The sequence below is a fragment of the Perna viridis genome, chromosome 7, assembly GCF_037379345.1.
Source record: "Perna viridis isolate PV_CMFRI_1.1 ecotype Kerala chromosome 7, ASM3737934v1, whole genome shotgun sequence".
NCBI classification, from domain to species: domain Eukaryota; kingdom Metazoa; phylum Mollusca; class Bivalvia; order Mytilida; family Mytilidae; genus Perna; species Perna viridis.
The window spans coordinates 49,417,269-49,441,563 of NC_142451.1; the positions used below are offsets into that span (position 1 = coordinate 49,417,269).

General features: G+C 33.1%; 1 protein-coding gene across 3 annotated transcripts; it reads right to left on the reverse strand.

The window, feature by feature from the left end:
- Nucleotides 1-18: 18 nt before the first annotated feature.
- On the reverse strand, nucleotides 19-23,747 carry LOC148613114 (rhomboid-related protein 2-like). 3 transcript variants are annotated; one of them, XM_088595172.1, is made up of 11 exons: nucleotides 21,134-23,153; nucleotides 19,110-19,156; nucleotides 13,954-13,977; nucleotides 12,709-12,864; nucleotides 11,494-11,652; nucleotides 10,062-10,216; nucleotides 7,861-7,973; nucleotides 7,526-7,626; nucleotides 5,402-5,495; nucleotides 4,082-4,177; nucleotides 19-3,867 (listed from the first exon to the last, which is right to left on the reverse strand). In XM_088595172.1, the coding sequence occupies exons 1-11, from the start codon at nucleotides 21,153-21,155 to the stop codon at nucleotides 3,695-3,697; spliced, it is 1,140 nt and encodes a 379-aa protein (XP_088451298.1). In that variant the 5' UTR covers nucleotides 21,156-23,153; the 3' UTR covers nucleotides 19-3,694. The 3 variants fall into 3 exon arrangements, with proteins under 3 accessions (XP_088451298.1, XP_088451295.1, XP_088451296.1); XM_088595169.1 differs by lacking the exons at nucleotides 19,110-19,156; nucleotides 21,134-23,153 and adding exons at nucleotides 16,109-17,594; nucleotides 17,635-19,091; XM_088595170.1 differs by lacking the exons at nucleotides 19,110-19,156; nucleotides 21,134-23,153 and adding an exon at nucleotides 23,556-23,747.
- Nucleotides 23,748-24,295: the final 548 nt, after the last annotated feature.

Sequence of the window (24,295 nt, forward strand, 5' to 3'; positions counted from 1 at the left end):
ACAGAAAAAGTACAATAATGCCATTTGAATGTTTAATACCAATATAAATGAACAGAAACATAACTTGGTATAAACTTCTATATATCAGGCCATTATAATAATTAAATAGAATGTTTTTTTTTAAAATTAGTTTCGACCCTATTGATGCCTTAGAATAGACTGCTTTGATTTGAACTAAAATGTTCCTTTTTAATTTGGATTGATATTTGTACAAATTCAGTATTGATGATAATTTGTTGAATTATACATGATATTGAAGGAAAGGTATTACAGAAATGACCCTGAAAATAAATTGAGAGTCATAATTGAAAACAAATCATTCAACTTTCTAAAGCAATCCACTGTGATCTCTACAACCTAATCCAAAGGCAGAATAAAAAACTAATTGGTATACAGAATATCATTGAGTATATAAACAATAAATACAGTGAAACCTGTCAAAATCAGATACAGTCCTGTAATGTCAGTTCCAAAATCAGATACAGTCCTTTAATGTCAGTTCCAAAATCAGATACAGTCCTGTAATGTCAGTTCCAAAATCAGATACAGTCTTTTAATATCAGTTCCAAAATCAGACACAGTCCTTTATGTCACTTCTAAAATCAGATACAGTCCTGTAATGTCAGTTCCAAAATCAGATACAGTCTTTTAATATCAGTTCCAAAATCAGACACAGTCCTTTATGTCACTTCCAAAATCAGATACAGTCCTGTAATGTCAGTTCCAAAGCCAGATACAGTCCTTTAATGTCAGTTCCAAAACCAGATAGTTCTGTAATATCAGTTCCAAAACCAGATACAGTCCTTTAATGCAAGTTTCAAAACCAGATACAGTCCTGTAATGTCAGTTCCAAACCAGATACAGTCCTGTAATGCAAGTTCCAAAATCAGATACAGTACAGTAATGCAAGTTCCAAAATCAGATGCAGTCCTTTCATGCAAGTTCCAAAAACCAGATACAGTCCTTGAATGTCTGTTCCAAAACCAGTTAATCCTGTAATGTCAGTTCCAAAACCAGGTACAGTCCTGTAATGGCATTTCCAAAACCAGTTACAGTCCTGTAATGTCAGTTCCAAAACCAGATACAGTCATTTAATATCAGTTCCAAAACCAGATACAGTCCTTTAATGCAAGTTCCAAAACCAGATACAGTCCTTTAATGTCAGTTCCAAACCAGATACAGTCCTGTAATGCAAGTTCCAAAATCAGATACAGTCCTTTCATGCAAGTTCCAAAAACCAGATACAGTCCTTGAATGTCAGTTCCAAAACCAGTTAATCCTGTAATGTCAGTTCCAAAACCAGATGCAGTCCTTTAATGCAAGTTCCAAAACCAGTTACAGTCCTGTAATGTCAATTCCAAAACCAGATACAGTCCTTTAATGTCAGGTTAAATGCATTCTGAGTGTTAAGGAATTCTGTTTAGACAGGTTTCAATGTACTAGATAGTATATATACCATTTACATCTAAATGTGGAAACTGGCCACTGGTTAATTATCATTTTAGAATCTAAAATTCATATAAATCATGAAATTTAAACTTATAGTGCAGTACTATATTGCCATGGTGCACCCTAATACATATTCAAACACTAATAAACTATATACCATATAATAAGGAAAACAAACTAAATTATGCAATAATAAATTAATTAAAAATAATAATATCGTACACTAAAATGATATCCTACTCTACCATTATAGGTATTCTTGGTAGTTTGTTAATTCTTGAAAATTGTTATCAGAAGATGGTACATTTTGTAGTGTAGTTATTTTGTAGTGTAGTTATTTGTAGTGTAGTCATTTTAATTTCAGATTTCTTAGATTTCTTAGAAGAAAAAAAAACATTACCCAAAAGATCTAAGTACAATGTAATTCTCCATTATTTCTTACTTTACCTTTTATATCAGTAAATTTTTATTTTTATTTTTTCACATGTAGATTTTAATTACAAAATCTAGAAATGTTAAACCAATATCTTGTAAATTTCTTAATAAAAAATAAAAACTCTACCTGACATAAGTTACAATACATATAACACAGATAAAACTATAAGTCATACTGACAAAAAAATACATCAAAATATTTCCTGAACTCAAAGTAATTTGTATGATACAATCATCAGAAAAAATTGGACAAGTAATACCAAGTAATAAAATCTAACACAAAAAATTGCCATTGTGTTCTACCTATTTAATAAGATCCTGTATAAATAATACACAAAAAAGAGACAATATATGATGGTAAATTTTGTAAGGAAATATTGCAAAAAAGGAAGACATTGATGCATTAGAAATATCTTTATAAAATTGAAATGTATATTTTGTAAAAGGGATGTATATAAAAAGAAATACAATGTAGCACATATGACATTTACAAACAATTCCTAGTATTGCCTAGAATGAGTAAAAGAGACAAAACAGTGAATAATATCTCTGACACATTCATAAATACAGCACAGAGTATGTCGAAGTCATTGCAATAATTTCAAATCTATTGAAGTTTGAATGAAGAAGCAGTTATAGTTTTCAATTAAACTATACATAAAGTCACAACCCAATATGATATTTAACACCTGAGATGATCAAAATAAATCTACTACTGGTCAAAAATGGAGTATTCACACAAATCATTTCTCTTAGGTTAATTGAAGGACAAAATAACCTGGTTTATTGAAGTTTACACTAACAAACCATGAAATTTAGAAACATTTGTAATAATCTGATTTTCAATGGGTTCCAGTTTCAAATATTAGGAACTGATTTATAATGAAAACATTATTTTGTCTGGGATTATCAAATCAAATGATCATTTGTAACATGGTTATACATTTTGTAGAGTATTCTAAATATACAAGTCATGGACAAGGAAGATACATGGACGGGACAGAGATATGTAAATGATACTTCAAAAAATATTTAAAAGGCACTAGCATTTAGTACACCATGATTTACACTTTTCTTTTATTCAAGTTTTGTTCCTCCTGTTGCATTCAGCTATATGCATACTTAATATCCACAACCATTTTTTGTTTTGTCTTACATATTTTCTTATCCTTAATACTGGGGATACATGTTCAAGAAAGAGTTTGTGCCTTAAACATTCCTGGGAATGATGACATAATTTCAACAAGTTTAGTGAAATCAAATTTAACAAAACAATAAATTTTAAATTTATGGTATTTTATCATCATTTCATTTGAATTTAATTCAGAGTTATTTCCCTTATATCACAAGGTTTCCTCAATTACACATTAGAATGACATACGTTTCATCTATTGAAATATCAAACTCAAACTCAAAGTTTAATCTTCATGTTAGTGACATAGGAATCATAATGGTTTGTTCTGACCTATGGCTTCAATTTGCATAGGAATAGCAGCTGTGCCTAAATATCAGGGGAGCATGACAGTCAACAAATTGCTGAACAAAATTGCCAAATAGAGAAAGTCTGTTATAAAATCTTATTCTTTCCTACCATATATGGATTAGAATAAAGTGACTTGAAAATTATAATTGTAGACTTAACAATGAAAAAACTTTTGTCCAGTGTAAAATTTACAGGAACAGAGTTGTTATGGTAATAGTACTATCATTTTTGTTCTTGTTGCATTGTTTACACATACAATTTTCAGAAAGAACACAACCAAATTTAAACAAACAGATTTTTCCTCCTAATTCATGTCCTAATATCAAATTATGATGGACAGCACTTTGACCAGTCTGTTTCAGGGTATCCCTCATATACACCATTGAAGATCATGGCAAACCCAACAAAGACCAAGTATAAGCTCAGTGTAACATATCCGAGTGTTTTCTCCCATGTCAGGATGTTTACATTCTTCAGAATTGGTATTCCTAGCAACAAACCTGAAAAGGACATGAATATAACATTTCACATGGAACAAGGAGATATATAATAACTGTAGTACATTGTAAATCAGTTCATCTATTTTAATGGTTCTGCTTCAATTAGCTCAGCATTTGTAATTATTTTGTACAGTGTAATCTATCTAAACAAAATCCCTTTTGGATTTCAGGTAGGAGTACAAAAATGAAAGTGAAACACTATACTTCTAACTACCTGCCATCATTCCTCCGATATGGGCAGAAATACCAACTTTAGTTACCTCCTCCTCAAAGTAACGTCTGTATATAGCTAATCCAGTGTCACCAAATGCTGTAAAAAATAAAGACTTTTTAAACCAGAGTCAGACATTTTGAAAGTAAAAGATTTTTAAGGGACAAATAATGTGGGAAATGTCAAGCTGACTCTGAACTCAACAAAAAAAAATTGACAAAAAATACAACATGAAGGTTTCATCAACCCTTCAATATTTATACAATTTTCCCCTGAAAGGGAAAACTTTAATTATATTATTTTAGACTATTACAGGAACCAAAAGGTAACAGAAATTAAGTCTTGGAGAAATAAAGAGTATAACTAAATATCTGCCAGGAATTTAATGTGAAACTAACTTGATAAGTAGTGTGTTTAAATACAGTAACTAAACTCACCAAAAACTAGTAACATGGTAAATATGACTGGAGCATTACACTTACCTTGAACTAGTTACACGGTCAGACTGAGCACTACACTTACCTAGAACTAGTTACACAGTCAGACTGAGCACTACGCTTACCTAGAACTAGTAACACAGTAAGGTTGACTGGGAGCATTACACTTACCTAGAACTAGTTACACGGTCAGACTGAGCACTACACTGACCTAGAACTAGTAACACGGTAAGTCTGACTGGAGCACTACACTTACCTAGAACCAATAACACACTAAGTTAGACTGGAGCACTACACTTACCTAGAACTAGTAACACAGTAAGTCTGACTGAAGCACTACACTTACCTAGAACTAGTAACAGGGTAAGTCTGACTGGAGCACTACACTTACCTAGAACCAATAACACACTAAGTTAGACTGGAGCACTACACTTACCTACAACTAGTAACACGGTAAGTCTGACTGGAGCACTACACTTACCTAGAACTAGTAACACGGTAAGTCTGACTGGAGCACTATACTTACCAAGAACCAATAACATGCTAAGTTAGAATGGAGCACTACACTTACCTAGAACCAATAACACACAAAGTCTGACCCGAGCACTACACTTACCTAGAACTAGACACACAGTAAGTCTGACTTGAGCACTACACTTACTTAGAACCAATAACACATTAAGTTAGACTGGAGCACTACACTTACCTAGAACCAGTAACACAGTAAGTCTGACTGGAGCACTACACTTACCTAGAACTAGTAACATGGTAAGTCTGACTGGAGCACTACACTTACCTAGAACCAATAACATGCTAAGTTAGACTGGAGCACTACACTTACCTAGAACCAATAACATGCTAAGTTAGACTGGATCACTTCACTTACCTAGAACTAGTAACACAGTAAGTCTGACTGGAGCACTACACATAAATCTAACTAATGACCCTTCTGTACACTGGTAGTTCATTTCTTTCCAGTTCTGTAATTAGCAATTTTCAATATTTAAATATGTAATTCATTGACATTGCTGTATGTAGCTACTACACAAAATTCAGTCTATTAAATTTATTGTTGGTTTCAATAGTACAATTCTCTAGGTATTAGTTATATCATAGACTTCATAAACACTCAATTCCAATGCAACATTTGTTGTTTTGTGGAATTTCATTTTATAAGGTTGAGGTTTGAGTTTCAATTTAAAAACTGATCCCCTTTTCTGTTTTAACAGACATTATTTCTAATTTTGTTTTCATAGCTATATTTGACAGTTGCATTAGAATGAGTAATCAAGGGAACCAAGATTCTAGCAAAAATCAAAAGAATGTAATCCAGGGACAAAGACCAGACATGGAAAAAAGACATACACAACAAAGAACATAGAGTAACTAAAATCATAAATACAAAGTAACAAAAGTAAATGAGCAACTCAGAGACTCCACTAAAAAATTGGAACATGGACCAGATGCAACTGTAGAAACACCCGCTGAGTTGCTCATTAAAAGTCAAGTCTGTGGTAGATGAATGAGGAAAAGAAAACTATTACATGTTGAACAAATCAGTTTTCATGATACAGATGGATACATCGTACCGATCCACGAGTTCATGACGACCATAAACTTCTGTAGTGAACACTTCAATCTTGTAGCAACATAACCCTGTTCCAGAAGCAGTATTGTAAGAAATCTAGCAGGATTCAAAAAGCCTGCATAGTTACAGCAAGTAACAAATGAGTTGTGATATGAAAACTCCATATGCAGGTACTGAAGGGATGTTGCCACAGATGAAATGTAAGACGACAATTCTGAATAAAAAGTCATCACGTTTGTTGTAAAGTTTGGTCAATAGTTTTCCTTTACCATCGATATCTAAGTGTAGGTCAAGATATGAGGTTGACTTCACAATGTCAGTAGTATCCTTTATCTCTAGTTCTTTGGGGTAGATGTGATGTATCAAGTCCCCGAAACATGGATTGTTTAAAGATAGTACATCATCTATATGGCGGAAACTGAGATTAAAGGATCTAGCTAAGCGATATTCTTTCTTTCGAATCAGATCAGCTATAAAGTCAGCATCATAAGAGTTAAGGGATACGTCAGCAAGTAGAGGATCACAATTTGTTCCCATGCAAACAAATGAAATGCCGACCGTTTGTTGTTTGTTTGTTTGTTTGTTGGGGTTTAACGTCTGAGCAGCAATATTTCAGCTATATTCAGACGATGAACATGAAATGGATGATAAAATGAACATGAAATAATGATGAAATGAAAAAAGGATGGGACACAAGGATAAAAGGGTCGACAAATTTTGATTGCCACTAGAAAAAGGGGGGATGGGTAAGGTCGGGCAATTTAGCCTCCTGTGGCGGAGCGCAAAGGTTCCTACTCCTATCGAATACCGCAGCAGGGTTCTTTAACGTGTGAGGAACATGACATCTTTCCCAACACGGTGTACCACTATAGTTTGCGGTCATGTTTTTTGTATTATAGCCTGAAAACCCCAACATGTAACATGCCAGAGGTACCCCATTCCACCACCTGGGGCACACATCCCAGTTGCTCTGTGGACAGAGCGCCTAGCCCCAGCTAGGTTCCTGAGCACTTTTTAGTCGCCTTTTATGACAAGCTTAGCGCTGCTGCAGGCATATTCTTTTGACACCTGGACCTGCACGGGGGCCGACCGTTTGTTGAAAAACACATCCACCACATTGGAGAAATATTTTGTCGATCAAAAATGGAAATAACTATTATTTTTAAAGATTTTTTCATCAAACTTGATTTGAAAGTTACATTTATTAGTTTACTCAATTAGCTACCATCAAATCCAAAATTAATACCTCAAGTCTCCTTTTCATTGTCTCAACATAATTCATGATGCACTTACTTAAGAAGCAAACATGCAAATAATGGAACAATTTCTAAAGAAAGGTACCAATACCACAGTAACTGAATACATGTAGTAAAACTGCAAAAATTTTAAAGACAAGAAAAGATTAGTAGTGTTATGTATTACCACTATGACTGAGGCTATGTGAGCACCAATGAGGGCATAACATCCGCCGCTTGCCCCGGCCAAAGCTACATTAACATCTGTTACTGAGTGAGCTAAAGAACCTAAAAGAAAAATAATTAAATAAGTGATAGTATAGAACATACAAAAAATGCAGTGTATATCAAAGTTCACTGTGTTGCCAATGCATGTTCCAAGGCATATTTGAATAAAACTCTCCACTATTTATGATTTATGTATGAGCAGGAGGACATGATATACCCTCTAAAAATGCGAGATTCAACCCTCATGAGGGGAATTTCGAATTCTAGTAAACCTTAATGTGAGAGAAATCATACCTGCTATGACTCCTAGTACATAAATTAATAAAACTCTCCACCACTTATGTACAAGTTCTAATGGTAATCCTAATATCAGCTGGAAAACTAGGTTAAATATCAAATGAAGGTACCTGTAATGAGAAAGTCAGCTTTTTTTTAAATTGTTTAAACTCCCAAAAAATTCTTTAAGAAACTGTCTTAAGTGAAAATAAACTCTGGCATTCAAATGGAATTATAAATAATAAAAGCCGCGTTGAAAAGGTAAAAATAAAACTAAAATGCAAATGAAATAGCAATAAAACCAGTTGAAAAAAAATGAAAGCCAAAACTTTCGGCTTTATGGCCTTCATCAGAGGTCAATGACACCAGACTAAGGGAGAAGAGAACCATCTAACGTATGTCAGTGGTGAATGACACCAGACAAAGATAGAAGAGAACCACTGATCATATGTCAGGGATGAATGAAACCAGACAAAGAGAGAGGAGAACCACTGATCATATGTCAGGGGTGAATGACACCAGACAAGGAGAAAGGAGAACCACTGATCATAAGTCAGTGGTGAATGACACCAGACAAGGAGAGAGGAGAACCATTGATCATATGCCAGTGGTAAATGACACCAGACAAAGAGAGAGGAGAACCAATGATCACATGTCAGGGGTGAATGACACCAGACAAGGAGAGAGGAGAACCACTGATCATAAGTCAGTGGTGAACGACACCATACAAGGAGAGAGGAGAACCATTGATTGTGCATCAGGGGTGAATGACACCAGACAAGGAGAGATGAATGACACCAGACAAGGGGAGAGGCAAACAATAAATCAAATGTCAGGGGTGAATGACACCAGACAAGAAGAGAAGAAAACCATTAATAGTATGTCAGGGATCAATGACACCAGACAAGGTGAGTGGAGAACTATTTAACATACCGTATATCAGGGATGAATGACACCAGACAAGAAAAGAGAAGAGAACCACTGATTGTATGTCAGGGGTGAATGACAGCAGACAATGTGAGAGGAGAACCATTTAACGTATATCAGGGATAAATGACAGCAGACAAGAAGAGAGGAGAACCATTTAATGTATGTCAGGGATGAATGACACCAGACAAAGAGAGAAGAGAACCACTGATTGTATGTCAGGGGTGAATGACACCAGACAAAGAAAGAGGAAAACCATTGATCATATGTCAAGGGTGAATGACACCAGACAAAGAGAGAAGAGAACCACTGATCGTATGTCAGGGATGAATGACACCAGACAAAAAGAGAGGAGAACCATTGATCATATGTCAGGGGTGAATGACACCAGACAAGGAGAGAAGAGAACCACTGATAGTATGTCAGGGGTGAATGACACCAGACAAAAAGAGAGGAGAACCATTGATCATACATTCAGTAAAGTACAATGTTTAAGCTCCTTTTGACATATGGCAATAACCTTGCTGTAAATTTACCTTAGATCCATCAATACTGTTAAAGTACTATTGTTCATGGGGTTCCAATTTTCATGGTTTTCATGGGTTTAGTAAACTACTAAATTTTGTTTCCAACAAGAAGGAAATTTCCCATTTGTTTGTACGATAGAATTGTCAAATTCAGGAATCTGAAAAACCTACAAACTGATAACTTTTCCCTTAACCAAGAATACTGGTACTCACAAATAAAATTAATTTCACAGAAATATTAAATTAGAGACAAAAAAAACAAGTATTTACAAAAGAAGATGAAGATTTTGACAATAACAACATGGCAATATCATTACATAAATGGAAGAATTGTTTAGAATTAACAGTAAAAAGGTAATAATAATTTTTTTTTTTTTGAGACAAGGATATTCCAATTTTTGGCCATGTAAGATTTCTTCATCTCATCTATTGGTGAAGTAAAATATGCCTTGTTTATGATGTCGTAATGAAATACTTTAAGACATCTTGTAAATACAGTGGAATTTGGACAAAGAAGGTGCTCTGTATTGGTGTACTAATCACAAAATTAATTTTAAAAGTGAGAAAAAGAATCAAACAATGTCAGAAAGTGAAAGAATAGGAAATCTCAGACACTCTCAGGTCAGATTTTAGTGTTCTCTAACTTGGCAGAGTCTCATTAGAGAATTTAAAATCTTACCCTTGGGCGTCTGAGATTTCTCTCTTGATTTCTCAGTGATATAAGATTCTTAATATCCTAGAAATAAAAAGATGCAGTAAATTTACCCTTGATGAATAAACATATAGCTAATGTATCTCCAAGCTTCATATCTTCTCTTAGGTTTATACAACAGAGGACTATACAGAGGTACTCCTGAAGTAGCAGTAACAGGGGTGGAGGTATCAGATAGTTCTGCAGCATATACAGCAAAAATAATTATCTGTAAAAATCAAATTAATACTTACATAAATATCTCATTTTCATTATTCCTAAAGTGAGCTGATTTCCTAATACAAATGAAGTCTAAAGAAAATTAATTAATGAATCTTAATATTGAGAGTGATTTATATTAAATAATTTCACATGAGTGAGAAAAAATATAAAAAATTTGCTTGAAACCTTGAGATTTTATGATTATTGACACATTCCTTATTTGATGCAACAATTATATAATAAAGAGCTGCCCTTTAGGCGCATGATACGCCTGCTGCCCTTTTAACTTGTCCATATGTTTTTAATGAATTTTTATGATCAACTAGGAACACTGTGAGCCCTGTCAAATACCCTCCCACCCAAAAAAATGTCCAAAAAAAAATGCACAAAAAATTTGGCACCATCAAGGCTACCTCAAGTTTAACTAAGTTTGTTGTCTTGATTTTTCATCCATACATTTCTATCTTGTTCAAAACACACTTTTCTGACAAGGATACCAAGTACCTCTTATATTTATTAGTCGATTATCATAACAAATGATCCGTTTTCAATGATTTTTCAAAGAATAAATTTCCTTGTCCGTTTCCACCTTTTAAAAATAAAAATTCATAACACCTAAACGAAAAATCTGAAATTTATGAAAATCAAAAGGGAGCTTATCTTAATAGATATGAACAATTCACCAAAGTTTCATAAAAGTTGGTGAAAGTGTATTTGAGTTACCATCCGAAGTGTTTACTACGGATGGACGGACAGACAATGGTATACCATAATATGTCCCGTCTTAGATGGGCAATTAAAAAAATGAATCAAAAGCTGAAATAAGATTATCCATCATTTCAGATTGGAATAACTTCAATAGGCTAATTTAAAGCATTTTTAATCAACTGAATGATCCCTGCTTAACAACAGCTAGAATCACTTATTCAGTTTTGAAGTGGTCTAACTAACAAGTAACAACCCACTGGTGGGCATGTCACCACACTTAATCACAATATAAACCTTGACCATTCTGGAGATCAAGCATTTCACCTACAGTTTGTCTCTGAAGTAAAAATGTGACTAAAAGAACATTGCAGAAGTGGAAGATTAAATGCCATACCAGTCTAACAGAAGTGTATGATAAAATGACATACCAGTCTAATTGAGGAGTCAAATTACATTGTATACAAGACTACTAGCCTTGCTGCATAAATAACCCGAAACACTATCTATATAATGTGAGCAGAACTTTCAGATTCCCTAGCTTAAGAATTTTATCAATATAAGCCTTCTGGCTCTTACCTCAACAATACTGATAAGTATAATGAAAATGGGAGGTGGTTTACAAGTGTAGTTGGCAAGGAAATCTTCTCGCATGCTTTTAGGCAAGATATCAGCAACAGCAGCTCCTATCATGTTCTGTAATGCTGATCTCTCAGCTGCTGATACATCTGTTGTCATCTGAGAATCAAAATGGGAAAATTTAATAAAAATATTAAGACATAAAAATCAAAGTGCCGATGGCATTGAACCTCAGAAGTCATGAGATATTTATAGGTATTTTAAAAACTTAATAATCTGCTGATGATAATTTATTCTTTCTGTATTTCCAAAAAGTTTAATTATTTACAACCAGATCAGTGCTTTCACCACTACTAGAACTATACATCTACACAATACTGATGTTTCAAAATTTCAATTTAAAAAATTTTTTTTTTTTGTTTCATTTTATTTTGTTTTTATTTTGCTCCTCAATGTGTAATCTTGACAACCTGTATTTAGTTTCAAACATAGCCATTTACATTAATAAAATATAGTTCAAACTTCTACATATGTATTTGAATTTTTAGTTCACAATCAATCATGTAAAATGTAATTTCAATTGTATACTGTAAAAACAGGCAATGTATTTATACCAAATAATCAATTTGATACAGTTCAATATTCATTTGCTAGATCTGCTAGATCTCTTTTGCAATGGAAGTACTTTTAAGGCGGTTATCAACCAGAAGTCCTTTTGATTGACATCAGATGGTTTTAAGAGTCAGAAGTCACATGACTTTCAAGTAAAAAGTCCAGCCAATACTGTACAAGCTACTATTATAGCAATGTTTTTTTTTCATTGAAAAAAAGTGATAAAATTGAAATAATTAGACCTTCTTGACATTACTAATGCAGGAGTTATCTCAAAATTGCAAAAGAATTTATACCCCAGTCTTGGCTTAAATAACAAAAAGTGCAATACACACAATAATTTCTGAATTTACAATACCTTCATGTAATGGCTCTAGCATAAATTTCTTTTTGCTTTGAATCTTTCAACAATATGCTTGGCAAGAGGTGAAGTGCTATAAGATAACTCACTTTGACTCATATGAGAGAGGCAAATCATCATTGCAACACTGAAATGCATGAAGCCAGTTGGAGTTTTATCTTATTTGTTCATCTATTTGCTGATACAAGTAAAACAGAATATGCCATTCAATCAGTTTACCACAATATTATGAAATAACTTACCATTTTCATAAACTCTACAAAATCTATCCTTTCGTCTCCATCCCTATCTGCCCTGACCAGGATGTTGTTCAGCCGGGCTTCTGGAATGTGGTCTGTAATGCCTTCATCTTTGAGCTCATCTCTCAATAGATTCAGGGGTACTCCATCTGGCTCATGCTGAAAGCAGATTAATAGACCATGTAAGGTTACATATATTTGTACCGGTAATTTTACAATGACAAAAATAATATTTTTTTTTATCTTCAGCCAATAAAGCCTTAGAAAGAATATTGCGCAGCCTTGCATAGTAGTGTTCCCTGTAGTTTTTGAAAAGGACAGAGTAATTCAGGTAAAAAAGGGCAGTCTAGCAAGTAAGAAGCAATATGAAGTCACATCATGTAAGCATTAACATATATTTAGGGAAAACTGACAGAAAAGGGCAAGGTGCTTATAAAACCCATTAAAAAGGGTAAGGCACAGCAACCCTTCCAAAACTGCCTTTATGGAACACTACATGATTTTGATTGTATGACTGTAGTGGATAGCATTATTTTTTTCTATACCGTATGGTTATACTAAACACACTGACGGTATGATAATGCTAAATACAGCGACTATCAGTTTTGAAGTCTACATTATATTTCTGTCAAGGATTGAATGGCACTCAACAGACTGACCAAATACTTATAATACCACCTCCAGATTTGCCTTAAATTTAATTCATTAAAAAACTTCACTGTGAAAAACATCCCAACTTAGTTTTACAGAAACTTGAGAAGTACTGGTTTAACCTCTACTTAGAAATGAACAGAAGAAAACTAATGTTTTCTTAACCGGTAATCTACATAGAAAATAAATTAAAAGATTTTTGTTTGAGAAGCATTCAAGTCCAATATACTTAAGCCTTAACATATTTGTTTAAATGAAAAAAAAATCATTATGTAACTTAAAACTAATGTGGGACTGAAAGCATACACCACAGGTATTGTGTAATATTTGCTCCAAAAGAATTAGGGTGATTTTATAAATGCACTTAAATTTATCTCAAGCTAATTAAAATATTTAGAGACTTCTGAAAATTTATGAAATTTTTCAAACTTGCATACATATATATGTTGTGATATTCACTTTTAGCCCTTAGACCATTGCTAGTCTGAAAAGATAATTAGGATATTCAGTTACAACATAACAATATTCTTTCAAAAAGCTCTTAGATGTACCATCATATATAACATAGGATCTTAGATTAAAATACTATATACTTACCCTGTCAAAGATTGGCTTGAATCTCTAGTTACATGAAAAAGAAATATATTTCATCATTAAAACCATATGATACTGCAAGCAAAATAAAAAATTAGACTATTATTATATATTAAAGAATTTAGAATGTAATTGAATAACATGATATAAGAGTAGAATCTTCTTTACATTATCTTTATGTCATTAAATTATTTATTTATCCTATTTATATATGAGATAAAGAATGTTCAGAAATAAGAAATTTCCAAAATTATATGAGAAATACTGACAACCAGTATGCATTTCCTAAAATTAACAAACTTAGTAAACTAACAACTATAGAGGTGACTAGTAGACAATTCTCCTTAAATATGCAAGTGGTAAAATTATTATTTAACTCAAAATCTAAAATCAGCTACATAATGTTGATACATGGTTTCTTCTAATTTATCTTATTATTCACATTTAGTTATAAAATGCCATTCTTTTTTATTTCAAGTCCTTTAGTTCGGCCAGACTACGTGTAGCTTACTTGGCTGACTATCAAGTCGTTTAGTTCGGCCAGACTACGTGTAGCTTACTTGGCTGACTATCAAGTCGTTTAGTTCGGCCAAACTACGTGTAGCTTACTTGGCTGACTATCAAGTCATTTAGTTCGGCCAGACTACGTGTAGCTTACTTGGCTGACTATCAAGTCGTTTAGTTCGGCCAGACTACGTGTAGCTTACTTGGCTGACTATCAAGTCGTTTAGTTCGGCCAGACTACGTGTAGCTTACTTGGCTGACTATCAAGTCGTTTAGTTCGGCCAGACTACGTGTAGCTTACTTGGCTAACTATCAAGTCGTTTAGTTCGGCCAGACTACGTGTAGCTTACTTGGCTGACTATCAAGTCGTTTAGTTCGGCCAGACTACGTGTAGCTTACTTGGCTGACTATCAAGTCGTTTAGTTCGGCCAGACTACGTGTAGCTTACTTGGCTGATTATCAAGTCGTTTAGTTCGGCCATAGTTTTATACCATCCTAAGGTTTGCTTACAAATATAAATATTGAGTAAACATAAAATGAACTCGTCGCTGCTTTGTACATTTCATAAGGTTTTTAAAAAGTCAAAAGTATTTTTTTTATTACTCTGCTCAATATCGATACATGTGATTAACTTGTATTATAAGAATCAAAAACCTTGTCAGCAGATAACTTATACTTTCAATCCAAGGCCTTGGGCTGATATTGGGGTCCTGGGATGATCATGATGATACATGTATCATAAATCAATTCCATAGAATCAGGCTGCTATTCATGGGATCCTAGGAAGTTCCTTTGGCAGATACATAAATTAGCCTGTCTATAGATCTATTTATCATATACATTGATGAACAGGTCTGTTACAGGATTATCTGACTGTGTCAGGCTAATATCAGCCCAGATGGCGTCATCAAGGACATATCAGACCACGTTATTGAAATATGCTTTACCAGCCCTAGCTAGCACATAAAGCATCCTTGCCTTTAACCAGCATTAACAAACACGTGAAATGTAATTGTCTTTACCTGCACTGAAAAGCATGTGGATCATCACTGGGTTTACTTACACTGAGAAAAACGTGAAACATCCTTAACTTTTTCAGCATTGAATTACTAAAAGAGGTCAAATGTGAGAACAATCAGCTGGCCTTGCTGTGACCATTTAACACTAACTAACATAGAACCTATTCAGTACCAAAAAAGGATCTAACCTTTTATATCATATATGCTCTAGCTGACATAGGTCTGTATTGGTACCAAGAAAGAAGCCTACCTTGTAAATGTCATTATATTCCTGATATGATATAGGTCTGTATTGGTACCGAGAAGGAAGCCTAACTTGCAAATGTCATTCCTGAGCTGACATAGGTCTGTATTGGTACCGAGAAGGAAGCCTACCTTGTAAATGTCATTATATTCCTGAGCTGATATAGGTCTGTACTGGTACAGAGAAGGAAGCCTACCTGGTAAAGTCATTATATTCCTGAGCTGATATAGGTCTGTATTGGTACCGAGAAGGAAGCCTACCTTGTGAATGTCATTAAATTCCTGAGCTGATATAGGTCTGTATTGGTATCAAAAAGGAACCTTACCTTGTACATATCATTATATTTTTGAGCTGACATAAGTCTGTATTGGTACCTGAGAAGAAAGCCTACCTTGTACATGTCATTATATTCTTGAGCTGACATAGGTCTGTATCGGTATCGAGAGGTAACTCCTCCGTTAGCATACACAGTATTATTATCCCTCTGAACTATGTATGTGGATGGTTTTGCCTTAACAGCATAGGGAGAATGGAAACCCCTTGACAGTGTGCGAGGTTCCTCCACAAGATAGAAGGGAGATTTTGATCTCTCACGTTGTACAACATAGTGGGGAGATCTCGACCTCTCTCTTTTAACAACATATTGCGGAGATAAGGACCTATGTTGGTTAACAACATAATGTGGAGATAACGACCTCTGCTGGTTAACAACATATTGAGGTTGGTCGCTAGTTATATATCTTGGCTGTTCTCTAGTGACATATTGAATAACTCTTTTCTGAGGTTGTCGAGATCTGCCATGCACATAGACTTTATTAGAATCATAGTCTAAAGCCTTAGGCTGTAAATAAAGTCCTGATTCAAACTGTCGGTATTCCATTTCTAATAAATGCAGAAATTCTTGTTTTCACTTTTAAATTAGCATTCCATGATCACATTGAAATAGAATCTAAAGAGTTATATTATGATTTAGCAAAATCAATTGTCCAAAATATGAATCAATAAGATATTTAGTGGAGCAAGTTATATTCCAGCTGTAGCAACATGCATTTAAATATCTTATAAATATCCGAGAGAAAAAAAACCTGTTCTCAAAAGTATTGAAACATCACACTATGACCTTGGTAGTTTCTACCAAAATATCACTAGTAAACCTAACAGTGTTCACTGGAGAAATGAAGGGATAGTTCAATATTAAATACCCTGTGACCTTAACCCAATACAATTTACTGTATATACTGGGTGTTTAATGGTCATGGCTGGACGACTTTATTGTTCTTTTTTTTGACCATTTAACTAGTCATTTTAATATAGAGAAAAGAGAAGATTACATTTGTAGTTGAGATTTAAATTTCAAACCATTAATTTATTTGCTAACTACACAAATGACTATTTCTGGACTGTAACAAAATGATTTTAATGAAGATGTTTTGCTGACACATGATGGGCAGTTGACAAGTACATGTATTTACCACCGTTTGTTTTTACACTTCATAATGATATTGTCCTATTTGGTGGTGCTGTACAATACTACAGAGAAAACACAATTCATTCCAAATTATGATGTAATGCACATAATAACCATAACTACAAGATATAGAAAAGCTGAATGCTGTGACCCTGAAAGTCTAAAATACTCATTCATGAAAAAAAATGTGAAAAACCTTAATGATATCAAGACCAAGTGAGCTTAAAATTATCATTGAAAAGCACATCTCATAAAATCATACTGACATATTTACAAAACTGAAGCATTGTTGTCATCGTGTGGTTCAACTTGAAAACCAGCTGTGCTGACCTTAACATGCCAAACCTTACCTTAAACCTGCTGTATCAACCTTAACATGACAAACCTTACCTAAACCTCCTGTATCAACCTTAACATGCAAAACCTTACCTTAAACCTGCTGTATCAACCTTAACATGCCAAACCTTACCTAAACCTCCTGTATCAACCTAAACATGCCAAACCTTACCTAAAACCTGCTGTATCAACCCTAACATGCCAAACCTTACCTAAAACCTGCTGTATCAACCTTAACATGCAAAACCTTACCTAAAACCTGCTGTATCAACCTTAACATGCAAAACCTTACCTAAAACATGCTGTATCAACCCTAACATGCCAAACCTTACCTTAAACCTGCTGTATCAACCTTAACATGCCAAACCTTACCTAAACCTCCTGTATCAACCCTAACATGCCAAACCTTACCTAAAACCTGCTGTATCAACCTTAACATGCAAAACCTTACCTAAAACCTGCTGTATCAACCTAACCATGCCAAACCTTACCTAAAACCTGCTGTATCAACTTAAACATGCCAAACCTTACCTAAACCTGCTGTATCAACCTTAACATGCCAAACCTTACCTAAAATCTGCTGTATCAACCCTAACATGCCAAACTTTACCTAAACCTGCTGTATCAACCTTAACATGCCAAACCTTACCTAAAATCTGCTGTATCAACCCTAACATGCCAAACTTTACCTAAACCTCCTCAATCAACCTTAACATGCCAAACCTAACCTAAAACCTGCTGTATCAACCTTAACATTCCAAATCTTAACTAAAACCTGCTGTATGAACCCTAACATGACAAACCTAACCTAAAACTCAGAAATTTGTCTTAACCATCCAGGGCCTTAGGATCATTTTAACAAGTTTCTTTAAAACTTGAAACCAGTTGAACTGTTCGCCTGTCTAAAGCAAACACAATCTCATGCTCTTATGGCTTAAAAAAATGCTTCACACAGTATACATTATGTACCCGTAAATGACAATCTGGTAAAAAAAAACAAAAAAAACTTGTTTTATCTTCCTCAGAAAGTCACAATAACTGTGCTACCATGTAGTAAGTCTGAGCAAATTAAACCTATTATTGAGATATGACGCTACCCAAGCATAGATTTTTATGCTCCTGCAAGCCTTAATATACCACATTTGACTTGACTTACATTACCAGTAAATACAAAAACGTGATTTATAAAACTTAATGGTCCTGAATGGGTTAAAATATTTGATAAAAATAACTTGAAATAAAACACAAAATAATACACAAAAAAAGGCAAATAAATAATTATTATAATACATGTACAATATAATATAGTCATCTCCCTTGGCTTCACTCAGTGGATGTTATAATGCAGTGACTGTGAATGCAGTGGTATACAGAAGTGTTCATATAATGACAATCATGCATGTACATGCGGAAAAAAATGATATCAATAAGAGGCATCTTTTATAAAATGGAACCTCACAGTAAATACCAAATACACAAATGCATGTACTGAAAATACAAAATAAACTTTTTGTTTCTCTACAGCAGATAACACAAATATTGTGAATGAGCTTGTTAATATACACAAGCAAGTATATTTTTCTCTCACCCTCTCAAAATATTGCTCTGTTTCATTATTCTCAAGATCAAGTTTGGCTGAAGAAATAAAAAAAAAAATCAGTTTTATGCATTGTACAAGCACGTCAAAATTAGTGATGATAAAATCGAACACTGATCACTGCACACTCGCTTATATTAAGATGCAGGGGTTTAAATGTCTTTTTTTTTATATAAAACTCCAAAGGACCACTCAGCAATATAACATAGCAATCATAGAGGCTAGCACAGACCATCATTACAAAGTCCTGACCTTAAACTAATACTTATTTTAGTGACAAAAATAGTCATCTCCATTCAATTCAATTTGAATTTTTCAAAGAAAAAGACACCCACCCTGTAAAGTTCCATGTCTGTTAATAGAAGTTTTTTAAAACAGAAAACTACTGTAAAATAGGTATAGACATTAAGGTCTAGCTAAGGTTCAATGATATAATAATGATCCAAATTTTTTTTTAAGCTTTACTGTCCTAAAAAAGAATATTTCAATAGAACTAAACATACTTTATAATTTGATAAAGTCAGTCTACTGAAACAACACATTAGTAGGACTGGTAATTTGGTATTTTTTTCTTGTATTTGCTAAGGTTATCTTTATAGATTGGTTATTTTAATCACCCCTCCACTCCAAATTTTAACCATTAAATGTACTGTTTGAAAATTATATTTTTGTAACTTGCTTGCATATGATGTACTTTTAAAAAATATTTTCCAAAATAATAAATCAATACAAGTTAACACTGAAAAAAAAATAACTTTACAGCATCAAAACTGACCGGTACATTCAAAATGTTCACAAAAACAGTTAGGGATAATGAAATACTGTAAACTGGTAGCATTTCCATAAGATAACTTTTGATATTTTGGGCTCTTTAGACGTCTTTTTGACATTACACTCTCATTAACAATCTATTGATGAAAATGATAAACATTATTTCTTTGGATTCACCAGGATGAAAATTACCATATATTTTGTAGTTCGCCATAAATGTAAATTCTTTATTTATTCATAATAAACATGCATAATGTATACAGTTAGTACTTATGTAACTAGGGGGGTTCAAATAAGTGGTGGACCAATATCTGGCACCTTCAATTTTGTACCTAGAACCTTTGAAATTTCAATTACCAAATACTGACACTTTTTGAAGATGTTTTATTTCCCTCCTGCAGATCATTGGAAACATGGAGATGTCCAGAACCTTTCACGCCTTAAAGTAAATTTGAACCTCTGAACTATAATTGGTTTAATTGATCAATTAATGGGAACAGCACAAACATGTCAAACAATAACATAACATTCACAATTTATAAACAAAAACACTAGGTGGCAGCACACACAAACTGTTACCAATAGATATGTGAACCCAGTGGCATCCCACTCAATTGTCTTTTTAGTAATAACTTTTTCTGGCTTCTTGTGGTCTAATTCATCTGCAGATCACAAAATATTTCTTTAGTACACTTAATGTGTCATAATTCATAATAGCATACATTGTGTTGAAACCTTAAAAAGTGTTTGTCAAATTCGATATGAAACTGATTGACATACCCAGAATAAAGATTTCAACTATTCAAGTAAAATGTACATGTACATGTATATTGTATATGGGCCCTTCAAACGAGTAAATGACTTGAGGAAATGACAAAGAATGATTTTTTACAGTACTTATTTAAGGCCTAATACAAACTTACAGTGTCAATTCTTATGCAACATCAAACCAATTTTTATACCCTTTCTACAGCCTTGAGTTCTTCCTTATCCAATTGTCATATATCAGGTTTGGAGTACATTTTAATTCCTTAGGACATGATGAATCGTGTAATAAAAATATTGGCCTAGCAATAAAAATATTTTGCTACATTTCAAAACCTTATAAATAACTCAAATTTAAAAACCAAAATAACAAAATGCCCCTGGGCTCAAGAATGTAATGATTAAGCATTAAGTTGACCTTGTCAATTTTGATGAAATTGGTATACATGCACTTGGTAAAGAAAAATAATCAAACTTACATGGTGAAATGCTGTTGGACATTTTGTAGAAAAAATCCAGAATTATTTAGTGATTTCTGAACATGTTAAAGTAGTCGACTTGTATCCTAGGTGTAACGCACAAGGGCCCCCAAAAAAACAAGGAAACTTTTATCTTACTAATACAAAGCCCCCTTTCACATCAAAGATTTAATATGAGATAAATAATTTAAATATAATACATAAATTAATTTCTCAAGGTTAATGTTTATTTTAAGTAAAAACATTTAAAATGTCAGTTAACGATGTAATACAATTGAATATTATAATATCTCCCCTTGGCAGGCCTCAGAAAAATAATAAATTTACATGTAATAATGTATTAATCCAGATTAACAGCTTGGATATAATGTTTGAAACAGTCAACTAACTGTCAGACTTTCACCCATGGAGTCTTTAGTTATATTTCCTCTAATTAAAGAATTAACAAGAATTAACTAAATACTACATAAAACATTATCGATTACTGTGGCAAACAGTTGATCTCAAATGCTATGATATATATATAAGGTTGATATTTTATGATATTTCAGAGAGGAATTGCCTCAAGACTATAAAAGTGAAAAGTTAAAGATTGAGGATATCCTTTCTTTGAAGTGATATTATTATCACCATTATCATTTACATATACGGCTACAATATTAAAGTAAGAAAATCCTGATCAAGCCATAACACTTGTTGTCATTAATTAACTTCTCTAAATGTGTTAGGATATAAAATAATTCTAAAGTCAACCCATCTATTCATGTTTTACGTTATTGGTTTGAGGATCAGCTAAATCTTCTCAAACAAAGAGCTTTAGACCAAAACAAAGTAGTCTAGTTGTACTCATACCATGTTAACCTATCAGGAGTTATGGATCTTTTTACATTGAATATTTGAAATATTTCAGTATTGTTGGCTACCAAATCAACTTTCTTCTGGTTAAGTTAGCGCTGCAACCTTAAAAATGGGCATTAAAGGAGAACTTGGTCAAAACTTAGAGCAAAAAAGTGAAGGAAAAAAACTATTTTGTCTCCTAAATAAATATGGGGAGACTAGTCATTGCCCTAAAAATTGCTACAATTAAAATGTGGAAACTTTGATAGATTTTTTATAAATTTCAAGCAAAGCACAACCTAATCCAAAAAATCAATTAATTTTATATAATACAGTAAATACATTTTCTAATTAATAGCCACAAAATATTCATAAGATTTCATACACCTTTCATTTTTCTCTCATATCAAACATCGTATTTGTAAATGTACTTATATTTTACCTGTGATAGGAATGAATAATTGAAACACCTACACGATCGAGGTGAATTTATAATTAGGAAAATTATTCAATAAACATTTTCTTGCGATCCAGAATGTTCAAATTCATACTTTATAAAATACTGCACTTCAATACAAGGTTATGATTTAAGCAGGTAGCACATCTTTTGTTATTGAAGGATTTAATATTTAAAATTCTGAATGTACATGTTGAGTTTTTCTCCAGTGAAGGGGAGATAACTTTAGTTTTTTTTTTTTTAAAGTTAACTTGTGTGTGTCAGTAAAATAGCAAGGTCATTTACTTCAGGTGTTTTATGCTTGTTTTAAAAATCATTTCAAAACATATGTAAACACCTAGGAGATACTCCAGATTTACATTCAGTCATTGACACCCTAGTCATAGGCTTAAAACTCATATGATGACACATAAAGATCATAGCTACAACAATGAGTGATACTTCCTCATACTAACTTCTGTTCCACTGTAAGGAGTTATATATAATTTTCTATTTTCTAATTTTAAATTACGTTTAATTAATTGGAAGAAAGATCTGTGTACCTGGGAAAAGTCTTTATTACCTGCTTATCTGAACATTTTAACCAACTGTCATTTTATTGGAAATACTGTTCCACTCATTAATTAAAGAGGAGATTTTCTTTGAAACACATTACCAAAAGCATTTATATGAAATTAAATCATTTTCATATTAATTGCATTGAATCTAAAAAAGTACTTAATAGGTATTTTAATTACATTGTTTTATAAATGTGCAATAATTCCCCCTCCCAAAATATGATCAATCTTTTGAGAATATTAAAAAAAAAAAGCACTGGTCAGACAAACTTGCAGTACATCAGTCTATGTTGGACTAAAAATATGAAATATGCAGAAAATTGCAGATACATGTATTAATGGAGCCAACAATTTTCAGCATTTTAAAAGATCATCTTGTAATATATAAATACATGTATAGCCACTGCCAAGTTCTATTTGTAGTACAAGTTATACATCATGTTAACGTATTCAAAAAGATGTTAGCCCTCTACAAATAAAATAACAAAATGGGTATTTAAAATGCATGTGTAAAATCAAGTGTATGCTTAAAAACGTGTATATTCGTCCCAACTTTCATTTTTCACTATACCTTTTCTATCCGTTTTTGTTCAGATCGCATTTCGACATCATGAAAGGTCGGACTATCACGCCTAGCTAGTCTTGCTCTCCCCCACCGGCCCATCTTGATCTATAGACAGTTAATCTTGACGTTTGACTTGTAACTGACTATAAGCGTGAATGTAAAAAAAAATTGTAAATACTGTTCCTTGTCACGTGATCAGCTAATTTAAGAATTACCGTAAATGATCTTACAACACAATAACGTTTTTCGGTGACATTTCCAATCTGAAAACTTATTCGTTCTTCCAAGCATATCGAAACATTCTCTTATTAATTTATTTATTTTGATACGAATTTTTCAATCAGTGGATGCAGTAATAGATCCAAAAGATATATTTCGGTGGAGAATTTACGTTACGGTTCGCCATACTTTCTTTTTTCAATATTAGCTTTTGGTTTTCAGTACATAGAATAATCGAAACTGCTCGGGTTTCTCCCCCTACTTTATTGGCTAAGCCCAAGACGTATGAATATAACAATTTAGATTTTTTTGGAGGGGGGAGGGCCTTAATTTCAAGATTCTGCACTTGTTGAAATACTATCCCTTTACAAACATCGAAACCTTTATACCAATATTCACTTTTATCCAAACCCTAGAATATGGAACGCCATAACTGTCTTATCTGGTCAATTTTATTTGTACGCGGTGCTGTTTTCTTTATATTCGATACTTTCTTATTTATATGCAGTTGTATTATCTTTATATGT